A 24,031-nucleotide genomic window follows, 5' to 3' on the forward strand; every position below is an offset into this window, starting at 1 on the left:
GTTATTATAAAGTGATTTATTTATAAAAATAATGAGACATAAAGTAATGCGTGGTAAAAGAAACAAAGTAAAATAATCAAACTATTTCCAAATGGTAAAAAAAAAAAAATTATGTCCCCCTTCTTAAGAAAATAAACCTTTTTTCAGCTACGCCTATGGTACTGCAAAAAAAAAAAAAAANGACAACAGAGCGAGACTCCGTCTCCAGAAAAAAAAAAAAAAAAAATTATTGACAGATTGAGGACTAGACAGGAAAAATTTGTTTATGATGTCCGCTGGCTAGCCAAAGAAGAAGAAATTTTATAGCTATGTATCAATAATTCACAAGAACAGTGTGGAGAACAGTATAATCTGGAATCTTTACCACAATTTAAACGTGCTCTTTAAACAGGTTTCTTATGCAGGTCCCGAATCATTAATTACAAGTAATTGTTTGAAACCAGTAAATAAATAAACTGATATTTCTCATGTAAAGAAAAAATTTGATAATTTTTGTAACATTTTAACTATTATAATTTTCGAAATAATTGTTTTATATCAGAAGCTATTCAGATTGTAACTCTAAATTAATATATGATTATTCTTATTTGCATAAAAAACAAAACAAAATAAGATTTTAGAGAGAAGAAAAACGTTTTAAGAAAATAACAAAACTTAAGTTATACAAATGACGAAAATCCAATGAATATAGAGATAATTTTCTTTTCTAAGAATCATATCATTTAGTAATATCTGGGACAAAAAGTTCTTATATTTAATTTAATTTAAATTAATTAACGCGATGCGGTTTCTACAAACAAAATAGCACATAAACGAAAATTCAATAAATTTTAGTTAAAGCTAAATGTAATTTCACATTATACTTTCACCCATACAAAATCATAATGCACCTCTCTTAAATTTGATATTTGTATATTTTGTATAATGTCAGCTCTTTTTCGTAAATATAAAAATTATCTTCATTTCTTATCTTATTAAATATCTTTAAAAGATTTTAAAAAAATCGATATTAGTATTTTAATCTTATTTTTCTAATCAATCATTCAATAATCTTAAAAGTTAAGGCATTCGTATTCTCTAAAGCAGGAGTATAGGTTTTTCACTTAGATGCGGATGCGGCATCACAGCTTCCATTTAATTTAGCAGAATTAGTGTGATTTTCAAGATTTAATTTTTGATTAGTTACATAGATAACACAGAGATGGCAGCACTACAAAATTTCTTCCTAGTAGTCATAATGTTTTTGATAGCATATTGAAAGTATAAATACGATTAGTAAAAAGTCTTTTTCCTCTTAAAATATTAAAAAATAGCAAATAAAAAACTACAATAAAAAATATTAGATGTGTTACACATATCATATTTCTCCCGAACGGAGGTTAGTGATTGTTAGTATTTTTCATTAAACTACACGTTTTCAATTCTAACGTGTTGACGGTCAGGATCCAACAGTAATTAAAAATTAAAGAATTGTCAACGCTTAAAAAAAATAATCTATCAAGGTATAAAAAATTGTGAAAATAATATTTTTTTTAAAATAAAATGTATCATATCAGTTATTTATTCATTTTAAACTAACCTTTTTAAACATTTTACAATATATGCATGCTTTCTATATCGACGTAAACTACCTGATAGTAAACTACCAAGGAAGTAACCAGAAGATAAGGAAAATATCGAAATTTAAACACCAATCACACACAAGTCTGAAATAATTAAGGCTTTTTTCTAATAAATTTAAAATAGTTAAATTTAGAATTGTTAACATAATTAATGATTTTTACCTCGGAAACTAAATGGCGCAAAAGACTATATACTATACCAAAATAAAATTTAAAAAATGTAGAAAAAAAGAAACTTGAACTCCTCCTTCATAATGACAGAAAATAATCATACATTCACAACTACCAAGAAAAAGATAAATTCAAAGGAATTAAAAACCTTCGAGTAGACTGTTCCTGCGAAAATAAGACATTTTAAAGCAATTTATTATTATAAATTAACTCTTGTTTAAAATATTTTTGTAAAGACGTGCATTTTTGTCTGTATTCATTAGTGTTAAAAAAATATCAAAATTTCAGCGATAAGTAACGAAAGTTTTGCAATAATTACAGATATGTGTTAGTCTAATATAAAAATACGTATGCAGTTTGGTGTTTTAAAAAATTATAAAAAAAGATTTCTAATTTTCGAAAAATATAATTATTAATTGATGTAAAATAATAGTTTCATATTTTAAATAATCGTATCTTTGAATCATTTTAAAAAATATTCTTGGTTTCCTCAAAACAGTATTTTAAATAATTTTCAACGAATACTTTTTTTACAGCTCGATTGGAGAATGAAACTTCGAGACCCTTCCTTAAAAAATATTTTTTTCATAAACACATTTATACAAACTTTTATCAAAAGATATTTTAAGGAAAACAATACTGTGCAGCTTTAGAACTTCTGCTACACTGAATTCCGGGTTCGGAATTCTGTTTGTCAGAATCCGGTTAATCAGTGTCCGGTAAGAAAAATTCACGATCAAATTATGGTATAAAGTATTAGCACTATAATTTTTTTTTATGCACCCAAATCACATTCAAACATTTTGCAATGATTATTTAAACATAAAAACCTTATAATTTTATTTAACCATTATTTTATGATTATGTCAAACTTGCTTGGAAAAATCAATTTAAAATTGAAACGAAAGGAGCAAAATAAAATATCAAAATAGAATAACATAAAAGCATAACAAGCTCACTTTCTTGCAAACTGTCACAAAATTGTCTAACAGCTACAAAAAAATTAAAATATTTATTTTTAGCTCTTTTTACTTTTTATTTTCATTATCATAAAAACTAAATATTAGGTTGAAAAGTAGGTAAAAAATATGACGAATTTATTACGTAAGCTAAACTTCTTATTTATAACGTATAATATCCAGATATCACAACAAATTTCATGGACTGCACAAATTAAATCATACTAAACATTTCGTTTTATTAGATTTAAACAATAACTGCTTATTTAGGATAATAACTGGATTTACCACACTGACAGTAATACGTACACATGCATAAGAGAAATATTTATTAAAAGTAATCTTTTTACGAGCTTTTTTGATAACAGTGAACAAAGATAAACTGCAGTGTAAGATATTGATTTTAAAAATGCATTTTTCAAACTTTTTGTTCATTCATTATTATTTTTCTTGTTGTTGTTGCTACTGTTAACCTGAAACTATTACATTTGTTATTACACACTATTACAAGTGTTATAAGTATATAGTTAATATTTTTAACAAATCTAGCAATAATTATTATTTTTATTAACCTGAAAAAATTTTTACAAATTGCGACATATTTATGTCAGTAGCTGAAAACATAATTCAAAACTTCCAGTCAACTGAATTATATTTACTCGAAAAACATTTAAAAAAAACTTTAGAACTACGTAATTTCACAATATCATAATTTTTAGCTCAAGATTTGGTGATGCATAAATAAAAATTATATTCAATTTTTTTTTTAAATTCAAGCACTCTTACTCAAAATATCCATACCGTAAATAATAAATTATCTTAATTTCTGTTCATTTTTTCAGAATCCATTGATTAATTAAAGTTTTATTAAATGCATACATCTTTGTTCAATTGTAAAAAAAAAAGTAAAAATATTCATATAAATAGTTTTAATTATTTAGTATTATTAGAATTTAATAGTTTCTGTTATTTAGTAGTAAAATGTTAATTTATATGTTAATTTCTTTGACCACTCAGTTGTATACAGACAAATTTGACATTTTAATAACTGTTCAATTTCAAATATAGCTTTTCATTTTTGCTTGAGTTTTTTTTTTTTCCTTTTTCTATGATTAAACAAAAAAAAAACTGAACTAAAAGTTAGAAAGTTGCTAATTTTCTCGTTTTGTGGCGTTTAATCAGCTTAAAAACAGATTTTAAATTCTTTATTCTACAAAAAATAAGTTGTTTCAATTATCTAGTATTATTAGTTTCTGTTATTTAGTAGAGAAATGTGAATTTATTTCCAAATTTTTCTTTTAAATTTTAACAGCTGCTTAATTTCAAATACATCTTGTTTCAATTTCGAGCATTTTCCTTTATTTTCTTTTTTATTATTGAATTAATCTTTAATAACAAGAAAAACCAGAAACTTTATGAAATAACAATACATCTTTGGGTATTCTGAAAACGAAATTGATTGTTTAATTACCTAAACTACAAAGATTCTTCAGCAAACAAGGCGAGCTACAAAAAAAAAAAAAAAACACNAAAAAAAAAAAAAAAAAAAAAAAAAAAAAAAACGAAATGAGGTGAAAGAAACCTTTTTAAAATCATTTTTAATACGAAAACATGTCAATGACATAAAAAGAAATCCATGGAAATATATAAACAAATGAAATTTTAACTTATTATGATGATTTATTCACCACTAAGTGATTTGGCCCATAAAATATTTCTTCCTAAATGATATGACATGCGGTTTTTGCTTTGTTCCAGCTTATGCAAATGTAGACTAGTCATTTTTATGTTGTGGTTCCCTCATTACTTCATCACTCGAATTCCTTTCGATCTTTGGCATAACCCAGTAATTGAGGACAAAAGAAACCTTGTGTGTTCGTCTCCACCCACAATTTCCGGAGTTCTTTAACGCCTACTTCTTGAGAAGAAATACGCCCGTCCCTAAAAGTACAAGCAGCTTGGTGAAAGTCAATAGGAGGTCGCAAGGTGATGCCACTATGCGGTTTTATTATGACACCAGCTTTGTGACGGCAAAAACCTGTCAAATATACATCTTCGATGAAAAAGATAGGCGTTGTTGCACTTGCTTCTAGCAACCAGTCTCTAACTGTACTGGAAAATACGTAAGCCATCCCTGAGCAGTATGGTGGGTAATACTTTCCAGGTAGCTCATTCTCAGAAACTTCGTACTTATGGTATGTTGGTGGAATGGAAGCACTATCCAGCAATTCTTTCCTTAAGATTTGCCGCATTCTATTTTCATGGCACATCAGCAGAGGGTCAGTTTTTTCTGCGCCTTCCAACGCTTTTAAGAGATTCGGAACATGAACCAAAATATCATCGTCTGTTTTCATGATGAAATCCGCTTGCTTACAGAATTGTTTTGTCCATTGAAGACCAGCTACAGACTTCCTCCCCAAATTTCGGAAAGACTCGGTTAAATTGACTTGGACTAGGTCACCATACCTGTAACTTTCTTGCGTCATTAGCTGTTGTTCGCTTTCTTTCGTTTTGCCGAGAAGGAAGACCACTCGGTAATTGTAAGCTTGTTGCAAAAGCTTCAGACCCCAAGTTTCGCGAATCGCTTGCCGCTGCTCAAAATGATTCGCACTAGATGCTACGAAAATGAGTAGTTTTGTTTTGTATTCATAAAAATTGGCACACAAATATGGAGAATTGACGTCGAATGAAACATAATTAGGCACATATTTAGTGCCTTCGTGAACAGTAACATTACCAGCCAATACAATCCACTTTGGCGTTAAAGTCTCTCTGGCTGTCACAGTATTACCTTGGGATAACTTTCGTCGTAAGTATGGAATACTTTTCGTGAAAGAATGACTGGTAGGTGGTATATCAATAGATTTGGAATTTTCCAGTTCTAAAGCATACGTACTTCGTTTATCCAGTGTTTGTTCGTTTGTTCCTAAACGAAGTAAATGGAATGTTAATGCGACTGATACCAATAAACTCACTATGCACTTAGCACACCACAATCTCCTCATTTCTTCAAAGAGTTCTTAAAGTATTTTCTGATGTTTCGTCTTTCCTTCAAGCCATTTCTAAAATAAACAAGAAAAAATTAGTCGAGATAATGGATGATTTTTTAATGAAAAGAGGCATTATCAAATAATTTCAAGCTTAAAGTCAGAGCACCAGTGTAAACTATCAATTGGATCAATAATTTAGGAAAACGCTTACAAACCAAAAGTTTTATTTAAATTCTTTAAAAAAATTATTAATATTTTATGACAAAATATTTATATAAACCATCTAAATAAGCTAAATAAACCCACCTGTTATTTTAAATACATTTCATGAAGAATTTGAATTCAAATGCATAAGAATTCAATTTAAAGAAAAAAGTTCAGCTTAATTATTCTACGTTTTTTTTTTTTTTTTTTTTTTTTTTTTTTTTTTTTTTTTTTTTTTTTTTTTTTTTTTTTNTTTTTTTTTTTTTTTTTTTTTTTTTTTTTTTTTTTTTTTTTTTTTTTTTAAAAAGAAAAGAAAAAGAAGCGACTGGGATTTGTGATTTTATAAATGAAGTAGAAAAAATTAAAAGCAGGCAATTTTTCACTCACAAATACATTAGAATTGAAACTCGTATATTTAGTATTAGTAGAACTCGATTATTTAAAATTTTGTTTTATCTCAATACTGCTTCTTATATTAAATAAGTGACAGATGGTTTTTTATAACTTTTCTAATTGGTAACTGGTTTCTAGTTCCCTTTGCTTTCACAGAACTGTGATCCAACATTTTTAATATCACCATGAACGCAATTAAGTTTTTTTCTGTCAAATTAGTTGTACCAAGTATATTTATACGTATAATACATACAATAATTAAAGACGCGATAAAGACACGTGTACTTTTCACTATTATTTTAATGCAAACCATTTTCAGCAGAACTTAGAAGTGCAAAAAGTGATCAGTTTTGTGTATTTAAAAACCTGGAAGATATTAGTTTAATAATATTGCTTTGATCTGAATTTAAAATTAATTGACTAATAAAAAATACAGTAGAAACACAAGGAGTTGTGTTGATTTAGTGGAATTCAATTTGTTGTCGAATGCTGTCAAGAGTACAATTCAGCTTTCTTTGAAATTTTCTTTCATTGTGGGTGAACAAGTTTAAACTTAGTAATCAACTAAACCAAATCTGACCCATAAAAACTCAAAATTAGACAATAAATTATTACTTTAACAATTTACCAATAATAGTATCTTTTCACTTATATGCACCTTAATGGTTCACAATTTTCTAATAATAGTATATTTCTATTTTAATTACTCTTATTGATTCCACAATTTTCCTACAATTGTTCATCCTCTCTTTAATATACTTTAATTATTCACAATTTTCCACTAATAATATCTTTCCACTTTAATGTACCTTATTGAACAATAGTATATTTCCATCTTAATGTGCTTTAATGATTTACAATTTGCCCATAATAATAGCTTTTCACCTTAAGAATAAGAATTAAAAAAATTTCATTAATATTTTTATTGCTATCATATATGTTAGGAAGTATCATAATAAAATCATATGTCATACACTGCGAAAAAAAGACATGGTCAAAAAATACCAGAATATGGTAAATTTTACAGTGTTTCTGGCTCTATGGTAAAATCAAAAAAACATGATAACTTTTACCTAATTGCTATGCTACTAATTTAGATAAAATTATGAATAAAATATAGTTCTATAATATGCGATAAAATTTGGTAAATGTGGTACAATTTAGTACTTTTATTATGATATCTTAGAGTATGGAGTAAAAACCACTTATTCGGTTAAATTTACTTTTCAGTTTTGCATTTTTTTACCGAATGTGTGGTAATAAAAACTATAGTTTTCAGAACCAGACTTTCCGGTAAACCATTGAGATATGAAAAGAAAAACTGCAAAAGGAATGGTTCAAAAACCATATATTTTCGTTTTATTAATCAGAATTACGGTTTGTTCGTTTTTAAACAGAACCGTTGAACAGAAAAATTTTCTCTGATCAATCATAAAAGATTCAGATATTTTTTACAACAATTTTTTAGTGACGAAAATTACAAATTTACAAGGTGAATATTTTAAAGCATATTACATTAATATAAAATCTAAACTTCCTTTTTTAAAATCTATAATAGCACATTTTGAACGAAAAATGCGTTCTGATGACACATATTTTCGTTCTTAATGCAATACCAAATGCATTCCTCCAAATTCTGAAAAACATTACGAACTCATTCCACCTCTTGTCATCTAAGGCAACAAATTCTGGATCAAACTGCCTAAATTCGGCGCTTAAAACTATAATTAAAAGTGAAATATGAAGACAACCGTAACAAAAATAGCTCAATAAAAGCTAGTAGCACGAGACTTCCTGCAATTATTAAGTTAGAAATAGCTGTTGAATTAGTGACAACAAAACAAAGAAACGATCGCAAAAAAACCTGCTGAAAAGGTGTGCAATTAAGAATTAATTTCCATTTCAATATACAGATGCTGCTGAGCTCTTCCTTAATTTACCTACTCCAATAACGACAAATATCTATTTGGGTCTACTTTTAGATTCAGAAAGTTGGTATTGTTTCCTCAAAGTTGTTCCAAGAATTTAAAAACGACTTTTCAAATTCTATGCTGAATTTCTTTTTAACTTTTATAAAACTATTATGTATAAAACTAAAATATTTCGTTTAAATGTGTATTAAATATTTGTTTAAATGTGTATTAAATATCTATTTGGGTTTACTTTTAGATTCAGAAAGTTGGTATTGTTTCCTCAAAGTCGTTCTAAGAATTTAAAAACGACTTTTCAAATTCTATGCTGAATTTCTTTTTAACTTTTATAAAACTATTACGTATAAAATTAAAATATTTCGTTTAAATGTGTATTAAATATTCGTTTAAATGTGTATTAAATATCTATTTGGGTCTACTTTTTGATTCAGAAAGTTGGTATTGTTTCCTCAAAGTTGTTCTAAGAATTTAAAAACGACATTTCAAATTCTATGTCGAATTTCTTTTTAACTTTTATAAAACTATTATGTATAAAACTGAAATATTTCGTTTAAATGTATATTAAATATTCGTTTAAATGTGTATTAAATATCTATTTGGGTCTATTTTTAGATTCAGAAAGTTGGTATTGTTTCCTCAAAGTTGTTCCAAGAATTTAGAAACGACTTTTCAAATTCTATACTGAATTTCTTTTTAACTTTTACTTATGAAACTAAAAAATTTCGTTTAAATGTATGAAATAATTTTTTTTGAATTATTATAAGAATAATTATCAGTAATATTTTAAAAATAACTTAATTGGATAAAAGAGAAATTTATTTTTTATTTAATTGAATTTGAACAATTTGGAATAAAAATGTTAATAAAAAATTTTAATTTAAGGTGTCAGAATTATACAAAATTAGAAAAAATAAAAGAATTAGAGTAACAGTCTATAATAGAAAACAAACGTCAATACATTGTCAGAAGCTTTGGAACATCTTGAGCCATAATATCGTTCAAATTTACTACATAATTAATATGGTGCTAATTTTGATCAAATCATATTATTGTTCCACATTGTAAAAACTTTCGGGTCATATTATGGAATAGAAAAGTGCCGAGACTTTAGGTGCATCATCCGTAAAATCCATTTTTACTGTTAAATATTCTACCGTAATTTTTACAGTAATATTTATTTAATTAGATTGATTCAGATGTTTTTCGGTAATATTACTGTAAAAATTACGGTATATCAGATTTTTGTAGCGTCATCCGTGAAATTCATTTTTACTGTTAAATATTATACCGTAATTTTTACAGTAATATTTATTTAATTAGATTGATTCAGACATTTTTCGGTAATATTGCTGTAAAAATTACGGTATATCAGAATTTTGTTGCGTCATCCGTAAGATAAATTTTTACTGTTAAATATTCTACCGTAATTTTTACAGTAATATTTATTTAATTAGATTGATTCAGACATTTTTCGGTAATATTACTGTAAAAATTACGGTATATCAGATTTTTGTTGCGTCATCCGTAAAATCCATTTTTACTGCTAAATATTATACCGTAATTTTTACAGTAATATTTATTTAATTAGATTGATTCAGACATTTTTAGGTAATATTACTGTAAAAATTACGGTATATCAGATTTTTGTTGCGTGATATATGCTCCGGTAAAAATTAATCTTACCACAAAAAAGTATCAGCATCCTGAGTGAGTAATTTGATCAGGAATTTTTTCAGTGCAATTTGTGGCGAGCATAATACGGCGTTAACTTTAACCATGTTATCGTACTTGATACTCTTGAACGGGAAACACTAGTTCACCTTGAAGCTCGCTTCGACTTATTAAAGTCGAATCAAACTTGTATCAATTTTTTTTTCTATTTGCTTAAAAAACCGATATCATGGGTCATAGTAGAAATAATTCTTCTGAGCGTTTAACCTTTCGATTGAAAGCTTAAACTTTTCAAACGAAAAACTCTATAACTTATAAAATGAACTTAAAATTTCTGTGGAAAATGTCTCCAAATTTTCCACATAAACAAAATTCTGAGTATTGTACAATATTTTAAAGTTTGAAGCTGAAACCATCTTTTTTAATTGTGTACTAAGTTAAGGATTAAATTATAATCTGCCTTATATAGTTGTATAACTCGTTTCAGAAATGTCTTTAAATAATTTGATATACAGTAATGGATCATTTTTCATTCAAAAGCATTTTCTTTTCTTTTTTTTAAATGGACAATGCATTTTTTTTATCTTTCTAAACTTTCATGCTACAATAGCTTATAAGAGATTTTAATGGTGTTTCGTTTAGTAGCAATTTTAAATTCAGTTCATGAATGCAGTCAAGAACTTAAATCTACTCACTTTCTGCACTCAGGATGAAAATTTGTTTAGAGAATTTTCTAAAATCGTATTCTCTGTTTAGATAAAAAAAAAAGAATGTTTAATTACGGAACAAATAGAATAGCAATAAAGAAACGGAAAATTCATTGCTACATTAATTGGTATTATAAGGAAATTATCTAACATAATGCCAACGTAAAACATACATGACAACGTACTGACAATTTTTTTTAACTTTAACCCATTAATGCCTAGTCACAAAAAATTGTCTATATGTGAAAAATTAGCCCGTCTTTAAAAAGTGGTAGCACATATTGGTTTATACCAAGGGGATCATTCTTTCTGTTGCATATCATTTTAGTTTCAGCGAAAAAACTGTGCTTTGACTTCAGGTCCAAATATAAATATTTATATTAATACTGTATTATGATCGAGAGAACTATCGTGTTTTTGAAAATAAATTACAGTAATTCAAGCTACCACTTTTATTTTGGTCAATAAGGGAGCTCTGTCCTCTCCTCGCTATCACTCGCCTACCCCCGCAACTGCATACGCAATTTTTTTAGAGTCCTTCGCGATCTGAATTCGTTAAGCTCGCTCTTTACACTTCTTTCCCAGAGCCTCCGCCACCGATCACTTTGCATGTATTACATAAATATGGTTTTTATTTAAATTACATTATAAAAATTAATTTTGCATTGTATATATTAACTAATGAAAATATAATTGAGCAATGGAAATTCATCGTTAATAAAATGATATGTAAATTTTATTTTAGCGTTAATAACATCATTTCCAAACAGTATGATTTTAAATAATTAACTTTTTAATCATTTCGAGTTTGGATAGATTCTTTTATAAACCATGGTGCTTCTCTTCCTGCTCGGTATCGCTCTCTAATGCCTAGAACAGCTTACTCAGTTTATTTCAAGGCCTGGTTTCTTAAGACAAGCGCCTTCTCTGGGTGTCAACGGGAAGTTGACGTACCGCTGACGCCAACAAAATATTGTTTTATTAGCTCAGCGTGAGGAGTCGGTCCAATGCAGACATTATCTCGCATTGGGCATGCGTTAATAACGTAAACAAATATTTATTTTGAATTTGTATTGATTTTGTTATTGTCGACCAGTGCCTTAGAGAACAAATAAAGACTTTGTCAAAGAAAAAACACATTATAGCTTAACTAAATGAAGAAGAAGCTATGTTTAATGTTAAAATTAAAATCTTAACTGATTTCAATGCTCTGTTGGATGTTGTCCGTCATTGCTTCTGTCGTTAACGTTACGTTGTAATCCAACTGCAGTTGATTCGAACGTCAGTCGACGTTCAAGCTGAGCGGTCGATGACTTATGCTGTCGAACTCACAAATTGACCAATCAGGGGTTAGCTCTCGCTTCAAGCTGACGTTTTAAAACTCCGACCTGACCTAAGAAACCAGGCCCTCAGATTGATTCACTTACTCTCTCTGTATTTGTTTTATTTAATACTCTATAATTTATACTTTAATATCATTTAAACCTTGCCTAAGTTATAATGAAAGCTACGCCACAGCTCGCTATCGTTCATCAACTCTAGAAACTGCCTGCGTAATCATTCTTTTCAGATCGATTTGCCATGGCGGATGAATCAGGGAAGAAAGGGGGAAAATCAAGGTATTTGTGTAGATTGGTATTCTTCCATAAAAAAAAGCGACTTTATAATTAAGTTGCTTTAAAACTATTAAGAAAATTAAACAATGTAAGACGTATTGTTTATCTTAAGACTAAAGAGCACGCACGGAGAAAGAAATCTGGTAAAATTCCCGTACTCTAATGATATTTCTGGCTAAAGAACCATAATTCTGGCAATAAAAATCAAAATATATGGTACTTAAACCATTCGTTTGGTAAATTTCCCCGTTCATATGGTAAAGGTTTAATGAAAATTCTGGTTTTCGTGGGGAAAAAACTGATGAGTAAATTTAACAGAATAAATAGTTTTTATGTCCTGCTCTAAGTATCATGCTAAAATTACCAAATTTACCATATTTTATTGCGTGTTATAAAACCACATTTTATTTTAAATTTTACCAAAATCATTACCAAATCGCTTCATGATGATTTTGGAAAGCGTAAAAAGATTTTGAGGGTTCCCATAGAGCCAGAAACATGGTGAATTTTACCATATTCTGGTAGTTTTGACCATACCTTTTCAATGTATTAAATTATTTATTATGCAAAAATAAAATACTTTAATTTCGGAAGTTTAAATCGATACCCTAGTGAAATTATCAGCAAATAATGTTTCATCAGTACAATATCTGAAAACCTGTACAATATTCTTTTATTTCGTTTAATTTCGGAAATTGATATTTATGCCGTAAGCAGACATTAAAATGTATCGACAAGTCTTTTTAATTAATTCTCCAAAACCAAATTTATGTATGCAATTGCTAGGCTGATTGATTTCGTTTTCATTACTTTAAGACAATTAGCGTCGAAGTATAATTGAATTTACCTACGCCAAAAACGGGATATTTTTTTTATTTCTACTGTTATGCATTATTTTACAACTAAAGGGACTGAAAAATGTGAAAGTATCAACAAATAATGTTTCATAAGTACAATATCTGAAAATAAGTACAATCTTCTTTAATTTCGATAAGTGATACTTATGCCACAAGCAGATATTGAAACGTATACGTTTCAATATCTGTGCATGGTTTCTGACAAGTGCATGGTTTCTTCTTAATTACTTCGCTTAAAACCAAAACTATGCTAATAATTAGGCTGATAGCTTTCGTTTTCATTACTCAAGACAATTAACGTCGAAAGAAATGAGCATTATAGGCAGTATTCACCTACGCCAAAGGCAGGGTCTTTCTTGATTACTACGGTTATGCATTATTTCAAAACTAAAGGGACGGAAAGATGTGAAAGTAACAGCAAATAATGTTTTTGAAGCTTAAAATCTGAAAATAGGAAAAATTTTCTTTAATTTCGAAAAATGATATTTATGCCATGCGCAGATATTAAAATGTACAGACACGTGTTCAGTTTCTTCTTAATTAATCCTTCAAAAACCAAAATTAAGCAATTATTAGGATTATTGCTTTCGTTTTCAGTACTTAAAATAATTAGCGTCTAAGTAATGGGCAGTACTCAGCTTTGCCAACGGCCGGATCTTTTTTAATTATACTACTGTTACACATTGTTTCACAACTAAAGAGACGCAAAGATCTGAAAAGATCTAAAGGCTGGATCCTTCTTGATTATACTACTGTTACGCATTGTTTCACAACTAAAGCGACGCAAAGATCTGAAAATATCAGAATATAATGTTTCAGAAGTACAATATCTGACAACAAGTACAATATTCTTTATTTTGTAAAAATGACATTTATGCCGTAAGCAAATATTAAAACGTATTGACACGTGTTCAGTTTCAACTTTATTAATTCACCTAAAACCAAAATTACACAATTATTAAGGCTGATTGCTTTCGTTTTCACTACTTAAGATAATTAGCGTCGAAGTAATGGGCAGTATTCAGCTATGCCAAAGGCGGGATCTTTCTTGATTACTACTGTTACGCATTATTTCACAACTAAAGGGACGGAAAGATACCGCATAAGTAAATAATTTTTATTCTGCTCGCATTCCTAGTGGACTTTCTTCCTGGAAAGTCAAGATAAAAATAAAAAAAACAGATGGTGGCCTTTAGCTTAGATCCGCAAATGTCATGGATAAAGCCATGGCCGAGCGCAAGTTCGAATTAGCAGGAAGAAAAAAAAATTTAAAAAAGTCACTGGAATTGTTTGCTGTCCTCCGGCTCTCGGCCTATATTTGAACATTTTGCCGCGAATTTAGAAGGATGTACGAGAATTTTGTTGCCCTTGGCTTGTTTTTTTAATTAGACAGTACCCTTTTCATATCTTTAAAAGTGCTGTTTTCGATCAAGAATGCTAGTGAAAACAATCAAATGTTTAAAAAATGACCCAGCGTACACAAAATGTACTAAATGTATTTCAGAAATACATTTAGTCTAGCAAAATCAAAAGTTATGGATTCTTGAAAAACTTTTATGTATTTAATTTTATAAATATAGCATTTTGGAAATAAATTAAATGTTTCTCTGGTATGTCGAAGACGCAGAAGTTTAAAAATAAATAAATAAATAAATAATAACAAATAAGCAAAAAAATCATAAAAAGTTTGATACATAAAAAAGTGGTTTCCCCCCCCCCCTTTAAGAACTAAATTAAAGTTTTGATGAGAACCAACTTATCATCGAAAGAGGCTAGTTGAAAAACACTAAGCCTTTATTTAAGTTAAGCGGTTTAATTAAGTAGCTATATTAAATCTCACTAATAGCAATATAAAACCGTTAGCTACAGTAATATTTTATTGAAAATGTGTTACGATTTCTATTATAAGGTTGTTGCCTTATCTTTGTTTTAAATAGGTACATTAAATTATAGCCTATTTTAATTTGAAATATTTTTATAGTAATTTATTATTAAGTTAAGGAGCATGCGAGTTACTTGCCCGAAAGCAAATTGAATTAACGAAGAGCCTTATAGAAAAATATCTTAAAGAATAAATTTAATTGATAATTCTATTTTTCCATAGTTCTATAATTAAGTTAACTATAATTAACTAACATTATTTAATTCAATCAAATTTTTGTTAAAGTGGCTATCGATGGAAAAAACGTGATGTTTTTATACATACTGTATTTGATTTATTAAGTTCTTCAAATAGTTTCTAATCATGTGAAAGATTTTTCAAGATTAAGAATGTGGAGCCAGAACCGAAATTCATGTTGGCCAGTTTTAAAATATTAAAAGGCTAGCTTAGAACATTTAAAACACGTAGGTTTCCTTGATGTAAGATTATTCCTAACTACAACATATGCATGTTTTAAAATAATATTTTAATTCGGTACCATTTGTATTTCTGCTATATATGAATAACATAACATTAATTTCATAACATTGATTTCATTTTGAATGATACTTTCAAATCATTTTAAATGAAATCAATGTTGTTACTCTTTTTACCTTGAAATGTCATTTTCGGTACCATTTTTTATTTTTTCACACTTTCTAAGCAAACCAAATTATAATGGGAGATCACATTGTTTTCCAAATGTGCGATGCATTGTTTATTTAAACTGAAGCGAGAAATTAATTAATATATTAGCAAAAAAATTATTTTATAATTATGTATATGTGCCTGAATTATCTAAATTCGAAATATCTATATATATCATTCATTTTATCGATATTCATAAGAAACATTCGTAAAATTGTAACTTCTGATTCCTTCTCTAATAAGGGAATAGCTTTAATATCCTAATCTTTTTAACACAAACTGTTATATTATTTGTAACATTTAAGGTTCTACATTTAAAAAAGGAACCTGTTCTCAAAAAAAAATCTAACGTAACTTTATATTTTATTATTTTCAGATCAAACCTGCTCATGCAAAAAACAAAGTTTAAAAGAAAAAATTGAATTTCTGTCTTATACTGTTTGAAATATATATTTCCGTTTCACTAATCCTAAATTAAAACAAACGGTCTTTAATAGCGAACGAAATTGCATTAAGAAAATGATAAAGAGTGAAAAAAGTAATTCTTGCATAAAATGCATACATTTATTGTACTTAATACTACAAAATAAATTGTAACTAAACATAACTAACAACAGGAATTCTGGGAGTAAACATTTATGCACTATTGCATGAATTTGTCGCAATAATTAATTTTCCTTCTCTCAGGAGTTTTTGTTTGAAAACAGCAGCAAGTCTAATTTAGAACACTTAAATTTGTCCTGTAGGTTTAAAATATTATTACCTTGATAACAGGGACAAATATTCCAGCTGCCAATCTTTCCATAATTTTCCAATACTTTTTATAGGAGCAGTAATAGTTGAGGAAAAATTTAGGAAATTGTTTAATTTTTTTCAGATGTATTTTATTAGCTGCCGAATACGATTCACTACAAAATTATGAGAAAATAATTTTTAATATTTTTAGAGCATAGACAATATTAAAGAACTACTTTAAGTACTCATACCTTGCGTAGTTTCTAACGATTTTTTTTCGAATTTTAAAACATTAATTTTGCAATTAATTTTAAATTGCGCCTAAAATTTCGTTTAATTTTATTGAATATTTTTAAAAGTTATAGCAAAAAAGTGCAAGAATTTGTTTCTTATAAAAATGTCCACATTTCCATAAATCTTTAACCTAGGTGTTTTGAAATATGACGCAGTTGTTTTAAATAACGATCAAAGTAAAGAAGCTACAATCTTATTGCCTGATTTTCTGGCACAGGATGTTCAAAAATAACTATTTCCTTTCATTATTTATTGTTGATCTCTCAAATCTACGAAAGCTTTAAATGTTTTTGCTCAATATGAAAAATCGCATGAACAAACAGCAGAAAAAAACACTTCTAAAGTTACAATATAATCTACTAAGAGAAATTTAAAAGAATTTTATGCATATATATATGCACTCATGCATATTGAGATGAAATCTATACGAAAATATCTTTGAAGAAATATTTCATCATTTCATTATAAAATTTATTACAGCCCGAAAAAAAAGAAGAAAAAAAGCAAAATATGGGGCAAACTAAGTGACACGAAATTTTATGCATGAGTGCACTATAGTTCTTAGCATTACTGCGTTAAGAATTGAACTATATAACTTACCTTTTCCGCCTTGACTACCACTTCAATTTTATATATTTTATAGCATGATAATTTCAGAGATAAGCTAAAAATTTGTTGTTGTTGCTTTTTTTCATTTAAAAAGTAATTTCTTCTAATCTGTATTTTGTTTTAAAACCTTACTTCCGTCAGAAAGTGATTAATTTCTAAAACAATAAACAATTTTTTTAAAGGATTTTTTTTTTAAAAAAATGCGTTATGGGGATGAATTCTACATTTGTAATTAACTTTCATTATTTCATGAAAACGTTTTGGATTTCTTTTAATGTAACTCTGCGTTTTGAACTTTGTTCTTTTTTTACTCTTTTTGTAAGTATTATATTTCCTTTTATATGAGTAAATCTGTCATACTTTTTCCATTTCCTTATATATTCATATAAAGAGAACTCTTTTTTATTTCAATCGACGAAACATTCCTTTTATAGTCAGTTTCAAGGTTTTTATACAAATAAACTTTGATATTTTATTGATTTGAGTTTTATTAATGTATTTCGAAAGACAAATAAATAACTCAAATTTTTATTGGTAATAAAACTGAAGTCTGCAAAAAAAAATGAATTTAATTACCAAGACATACGCCAATAGTATTTTGATTTCGCATAAAGCTTAATTATAAATATTAAAGCAAAAGATTTGGTTCCTTTTATAGAACATTAGCTTGACAAATTCATGCGTTAAAACATGTTTAACTTACGATGAGTAAAAATAAATAAATAACCATCGCATCATAAATTATCATTATAGTTTTATAACTTCAGTTAGGTCCTCAATATAATACTTAAACACACACTGCTAAAAATTTCGAGGAAAAGAGGAATAAATAACAATTTATTTAATTGCTATTTTAGCATATTAAAACAAAACAGTCAGATTACCGTAAATAAGATGGTATTCAAACTGGTACCTGTGAGAAAAACCGTTTATTAATTGATTTCTTCCAATACGGCTAAACAACCATAATTTTACTGCACCAAATACACCCAGCTTATGAAGCCGCTTAGTTCCTTCCTGTTGGGTGGATATTATAACCGAGAGAGCTAATCTGCACAATCTCTTGTCTGACAGAACGGGGGTTCGAATTCCACGATTCATACCACTATATTTAATTCATTCTCCTTAACACATAAAGAGTTTCCAGTGTCCTGCACTCTCGAATGTGTGTCCTTGGATTATTAGAATACGATAATCTCATTCACACATAGATGACAGCATATTAAAGCTGCTAAACTATCTCCAATGTCCAGTTAAATTTCATTTTTACGGTTTTGAAACCCTGCTAGCTGTAAATGATTTTAAAAAAACATATGATTTTGTATTCATGGTTTTTTAACCATAGCAGTTGTAAGAGGTTTCAAAACAGTAAAAATAAAAAATGTTCTTTATCGTAAACTTTGCAATTAATTGAACGGACAGACTGATGCCGGTTATTTTATCATAGTTTTAGAATGAAAATTCTAACAGTGCATAAAAAAACACTAGAAAATATTGATATTTTATTAAATGAGAAATTTAAAATGACGAAAACATTTTCAAAAATGCAGAGGAAATGGGAGAGGTCATACAACAAACCGGTTTCAAGGTAAACCTCTTCTTTCAAGTTGTATTACTATTTTCTCTTCAGTGAATTAAATTTAATCAAAATAAATTATAAAGCACGTTTATCTTAAATATATATTTCAGTACAAATTCAAACTGAATTCTTTAAATATAAAGAACTGAAAAATTAATCTTTGTCGATAAATGTTTTAATTTCTCATTATTTCATTTTTGACACCATCCATTAGCAATGAAAACAAGAAACCAAAATTATTCAAAGTCAACATTCCAAAAATATTTCAGAAACTTATAATTTAATTTTCAAAATTTCATTTTCAGAAGATTTTTGTAATTACTTAGGGTGTATATTGAGTATTAACGAGATAAAAAAAATTATTTCTAAAAGGTAATGTTGATATTTTGTACTTTGCGAGATAGCATTGATGACAAGTAGTCATTCAAAACATTTTTGTTAAATCAAACTCGCCAAATAATTGTTGTTCCCGAAGATTTTCTAACAAATGTGTCGTTTGTTCGGTTGCTCGGTGATAGTTTTAAACAGCTAAATTTAGTTATAAGAAGATTTTGGTCTTAGAAATTAAGTCAATGGAAAATGAATTTCAATAGAATTTATAAAACTTTAGTACAACGTAAATACAGGATGTTTCAGCACCAGGGCAAAAAGGCAATAGAACACGATGAAATATATATATATATATATATATATTAACGAAGTGTTTGTATTNTCTATAAAATAATATATATATATATATAAGGCCAAAAAGGCCATACCATACATTAAAACAAGCTACGACAGTCAACTCGTTTTATTTATTTTATTATCCCTATGTTCTTATTAACTCTCTTTTGTGTCTGTCAAGGTGGAATCGTGAAATCAAAATTTATATTCCTTTTCGACTAGTTAGAGTTCTCCCATTTCTACTTGAACATTTGTGATAGATGATTTTGCAGGCTACAATTGCTTAGAGACCACTTCAAGCATAAATTATCGTCATTTTATTACAAATTTTCCGAATAGTCAGAGTGCTTAATCTCATCTAGAACTGTGTGTTAGTATGAGTTTCAACCGTTTCCTGACCAATACACCCAAAATTTCTTGCTATAATTTCTTCCAACTGAAACTCCGCCTCAGTTGGCAATACAAGTTTAAATCCTTTCTTGACCGTATCACAAGCTGAATTTTCATAATAGCATATAATTTACCGCCTATCGATATCGTCACCACTTACCAACTATGTCACTTCACCACTTACCAACTATATAATTGTCACCACTTGCCAACTATATAATTGTCACCACTTGCCAACTATATAATTGTCACCACTTACCAACTATATAATTGTCACCACTTACCAACTATATAAATGCTCAAATTTTAACTGCCTGATATCAATATAAGTTACATTTATTTTCTAAATAGTTCTAGAAAAACGCATCACCAATTTATATTGATCACCTTTTGATTCAAACAAATTAACAATTAAAAACTAAAAGGAAGAGAAAAGTAAAATAAAACATTTTGACAATAATGTGTTTCAAGTAGACTCAAAATTATAAAATAACTATATCTTTGTCAGAATGCTTTGTCAAAATGCTTTGTGCTGAGAATGCAAAAAGCATCACTTTCATTTAACTTCTATCAATACCAAAAAAAAAAAAAAAAATTCAGGTCTTTAGAAAATGTTGCCCCTTGTATTCTTTGCGTTGTAGGTCTGACAAAAATAAAAATATTTTCTCGCTTTTTAAAAAAGTATTTTTTAAAAATTTGTCCTACTATTCAATATTAAATCAAAAATTCTTGAAGTGTTTTTCTTTCAATGTTTTGTAATTTTCTGCTTAATGTAAAAGCTGAATTTTTAATCCAAGTTTGACAAATAGTTTTTCTTGATTGATGAAACGATTAAGTAGTATCTCCTTTCATTATCTCTTTCCCAAATTTTATTTCAAAATAATAAAAGTGCAAAAGATTTTATTCTATGTCTAGTAAACATTTTTATTCGTTAAGTTGAGCTATGATTTGTCTCTAATGATACACCAAACGATAAATAAGAATATTTCCATAATTAAGACGGCAGCGCCAGAAAGCGTTCAAATTAGAGCCGGTAATAAGTCCCACAAGACATTTACTAACTATTTCTAGAAAAGATATTCGAAATTGCTTGAAGCGATAACGAATGAGAGGGAGAAAGTTAGTCATAATCAAGAACAATTTATAATCCCGTCATGTTCTGCATCTTTATCAGATTACAAAGAATCTCTGTTTCATCTTCAGTCAAGTGAAAAGGGACAGAAAATTTAAACTTTCTGAGCCGATTACGATAGTCTGGAATTTAATTTTCTCACTCAAATATCTTCAAAAGTTATTGAACTGAAAGATCTAAAGACAGAGACAGTATCGAGCAACCACTTAGGAAGTTTAATAACATGAACTTCGTTCACATTCTGAAATGTTTTACTTAGACTTTTACTAATGAAACTGTGCGATTTTTATTTGAATAAAATCTACGTAATGAAACAACTCACATTTAAAAAAAAATTAAAAAGCTGCTCAACTTAATAAAGCACTTTGTTATTAATAATGAAATGAATGTATTGAATATATTATAGGCTTTATTTATAATGCAAGGATATTTTCAATTTCAAAATATAATAAAAATAAAATTTAAGGCCCTTATTGAGTTATAGTTTACTCAAATAGATGCGTTCTATTATAAAAAACAATATGCATTAAAGACACTTTTCTTCAGATATTATACTATTGAATAATAATTTGTTTCAAATTCTGTACAGCTAAACTAGCTAACTGTACAGCTAAAACTAGTACTGAAGAGCAATCTGAGAACCTAAAAATGTTTTGATATGCCTTATTTTTAAAGAAAAAAAGGTTTTTAGTTTAAAATTGCAAAACAATTCTAAAAACTGTGATGACAATTTACTATTCAATAATAATTTGTTTCAAATTATGTAAAACTAAAAAACTAGTACTGAAGTACAATCTGACAACCTAAAAATGTTTTGACATGCCTCATTTTTTGGAGAAAAATGTTTCAAATTGCGTTGTGTTATTGCACATTGCATTGCAAGTTTGAAAAACTATCATGGATACATACTATTGAATAATAGTTTGTTTCAAATTCTGTAAAACTAAAAAACATGCACTGAATGGCAATCTGACTGTCAAAAAATGTTTTGGAGAATCTAATCTAAAAATGTTCTTAGAGAAAAAAGGTTATCAGTTTAAAATATTGCAAAGCAAGTCCAAAAAACTAAAATTGCTCAAACAAGTGTGCCACTTTCTTCACATATGTATTATTTTCTAAAAACTTAGGTAGGGTAAACCAACCAGTGAAGGAACACTACCCAGTGAAGGAACATTTCATATATATTGATTAAAAATAAGAATTTGAAAGTTTTTCTTTAGATTGATTGGTAACAATAGCTTACTGCCAAACAATAGGAAGTCATCTAGCAATGTTTTGGATTACCTGGTCAAATAGACTTATCTGGAAAATTTTTTGAATTTGTTATTATCTCTGCAACACCTAGTTTCTTTGAAAAAATTATAAAGTGAGTGTTTGTATTTATATGTTTGAAGTGGAATTAATTGCATGTAGTAGTTTTATTTTTCTCACTGTGAAAGCAGGAATTAAAAATATAGTTATTGAAGTTACGTTTTAATTTTTTAGGCATCATAGCATAATAAAGTACCGAGATAAGGGGGTGCTTATTCATTGGATCACGAAACGATGAAAAACCAGTGAAGGAACAAGTGTTTCTTTACAGGTTTTTTTTCTAAGTTAATGAAAATAAAAGATAAACTTTAATTTTCTTGTACCTTTAATGATGTTCCGCATCAAAAATATGTTAAAAATACGAAAAACAACTTCTAACCAGTGAGGGAACAGGCATGTTCCCTTACTGGGCATAGATTTCCCAGTGAATGAACAGTATGTGTTAATATGTTCACACTTTAATTTTCAATTCATGATTACAAAAAAAAAGTTTACATTTTCCAAGTATTTATATGTTGTAATTTCAAGAATTGTCTTGTTTTTAAATATTTGTATGGCTTATAAATTCAAAAAAAGCATTAAAAATCAACCAAAATAAAGTGTTCCTTTACTGGGTGTTCATTCACTGGTAAGAGCTGTTCCTTCACTTGGTCTTCTTACTGCTTGCTATTTGAACCTCCAAAACTTTAAAACAATATTATGTAAGTTCTCTACAATTTTTTTACAAATTTTTGCAATTAGTAACAAATATGTTGACACTGTCATTTAACTAAAATTACGAAATTTTGAAATTAATATGATTTTTTAAAAGACAAGCGAAGCTTAAGTGTTCCTTCACTGGTTAGTTTACCCTATATCAAATACACTTTTTTAGTTACAAACCATGGAACTGAATGCTACTTTGCTTCAAATTCTGTACAATTGAAAAAACAATTTATACCCAAAAATATTTTATAATGCCTTATTTAATTGCCAAAATTATAAAAACAAGCAGACAATCCGTCATTCAAGTAATCATTTGCTAAAAAACATGTGTTCTATTTTTCATATTTGTATTATTTTAAACGAAAACTAGACACATGAAAATCACATTTCTTAGTTACAAATTATGCTACTTAACATTAAATTTTATAAGTTGGGGAAAATTTAAAGGCTCAATTTAATAAACTTCTTAGTAAGTACAGTAAATTTCTTAACTTAACACGAAACAATCGATATTTTAACCTTAATAAAAATAATAATAATATATATATGGGTCATTCTCACAAAAACAGTCATTTTCATGTCCTCAGTATATTTTATGTTTGTTTTACAGCTGACGAAAAAAAAAATTTCAGGGAAAGTGTCCTTCAGAATGTAAGCTAACAAAAGAATAAAAATAAAACTATCAATTTTTATTTTTTATTTATTTTAGGTAATTAAAATATACCAATATGTCATTACCTCACTTGTCCCCACTGCTGATTTAAAAAAAGAAAAAAATTGTTTCTGGAATAAAATTTTTTTTTTTACAAATTCGTGTTTTTTATTTCAGAATACTGAAATATAGAATTCAGAAAATCAATTTTAAATTTAATTTCTGATAAAAATATTAACACAGCACTATTTTAAACTTTGTCCCCAGT

At 27.8% G+C, this 24,031-nt stretch overlaps 1 protein-coding gene across 3 annotated transcripts in view; it reads right to left on the reverse strand.

Moving 5' to 3' along the window:
- Nucleotides 1–4,333: 4,333 nt before the first annotated feature.
- LOC107455139 (beta-1,3-galactosyltransferase 5) overlaps nucleotides 4,334–24,031 on the reverse strand; it is a 33,139-nt gene continuing 13,441 nt past the window's right edge. For all 3 annotated transcript variants that reach the window (XM_016072605.3, XM_071183984.1, XM_016072607.3), the window contains exon 2: nucleotides 4,334–5,814. In XM_016072605.3, coding sequence (XP_015928091.1) covers nucleotides 4,564–5,757 — 1,194 coding nt within the window. In that variant the 5' untranslated portion in view covers nucleotides 5,758–5,814 and the 3' untranslated portion in view covers nucleotides 4,334–4,563. The remainder of the gene's footprint in view (nucleotides 5,815–24,031) is intronic.

Source organism: Parasteatoda tepidariorum, chromosome 8 (assembly GCF_043381705.1).
Source record: "Parasteatoda tepidariorum isolate YZ-2023 chromosome 8, CAS_Ptep_4.0, whole genome shotgun sequence".
NCBI classification, from domain to species: Eukaryota; Metazoa; Arthropoda; class Arachnida; order Araneae; family Theridiidae; genus Parasteatoda; species Parasteatoda tepidariorum.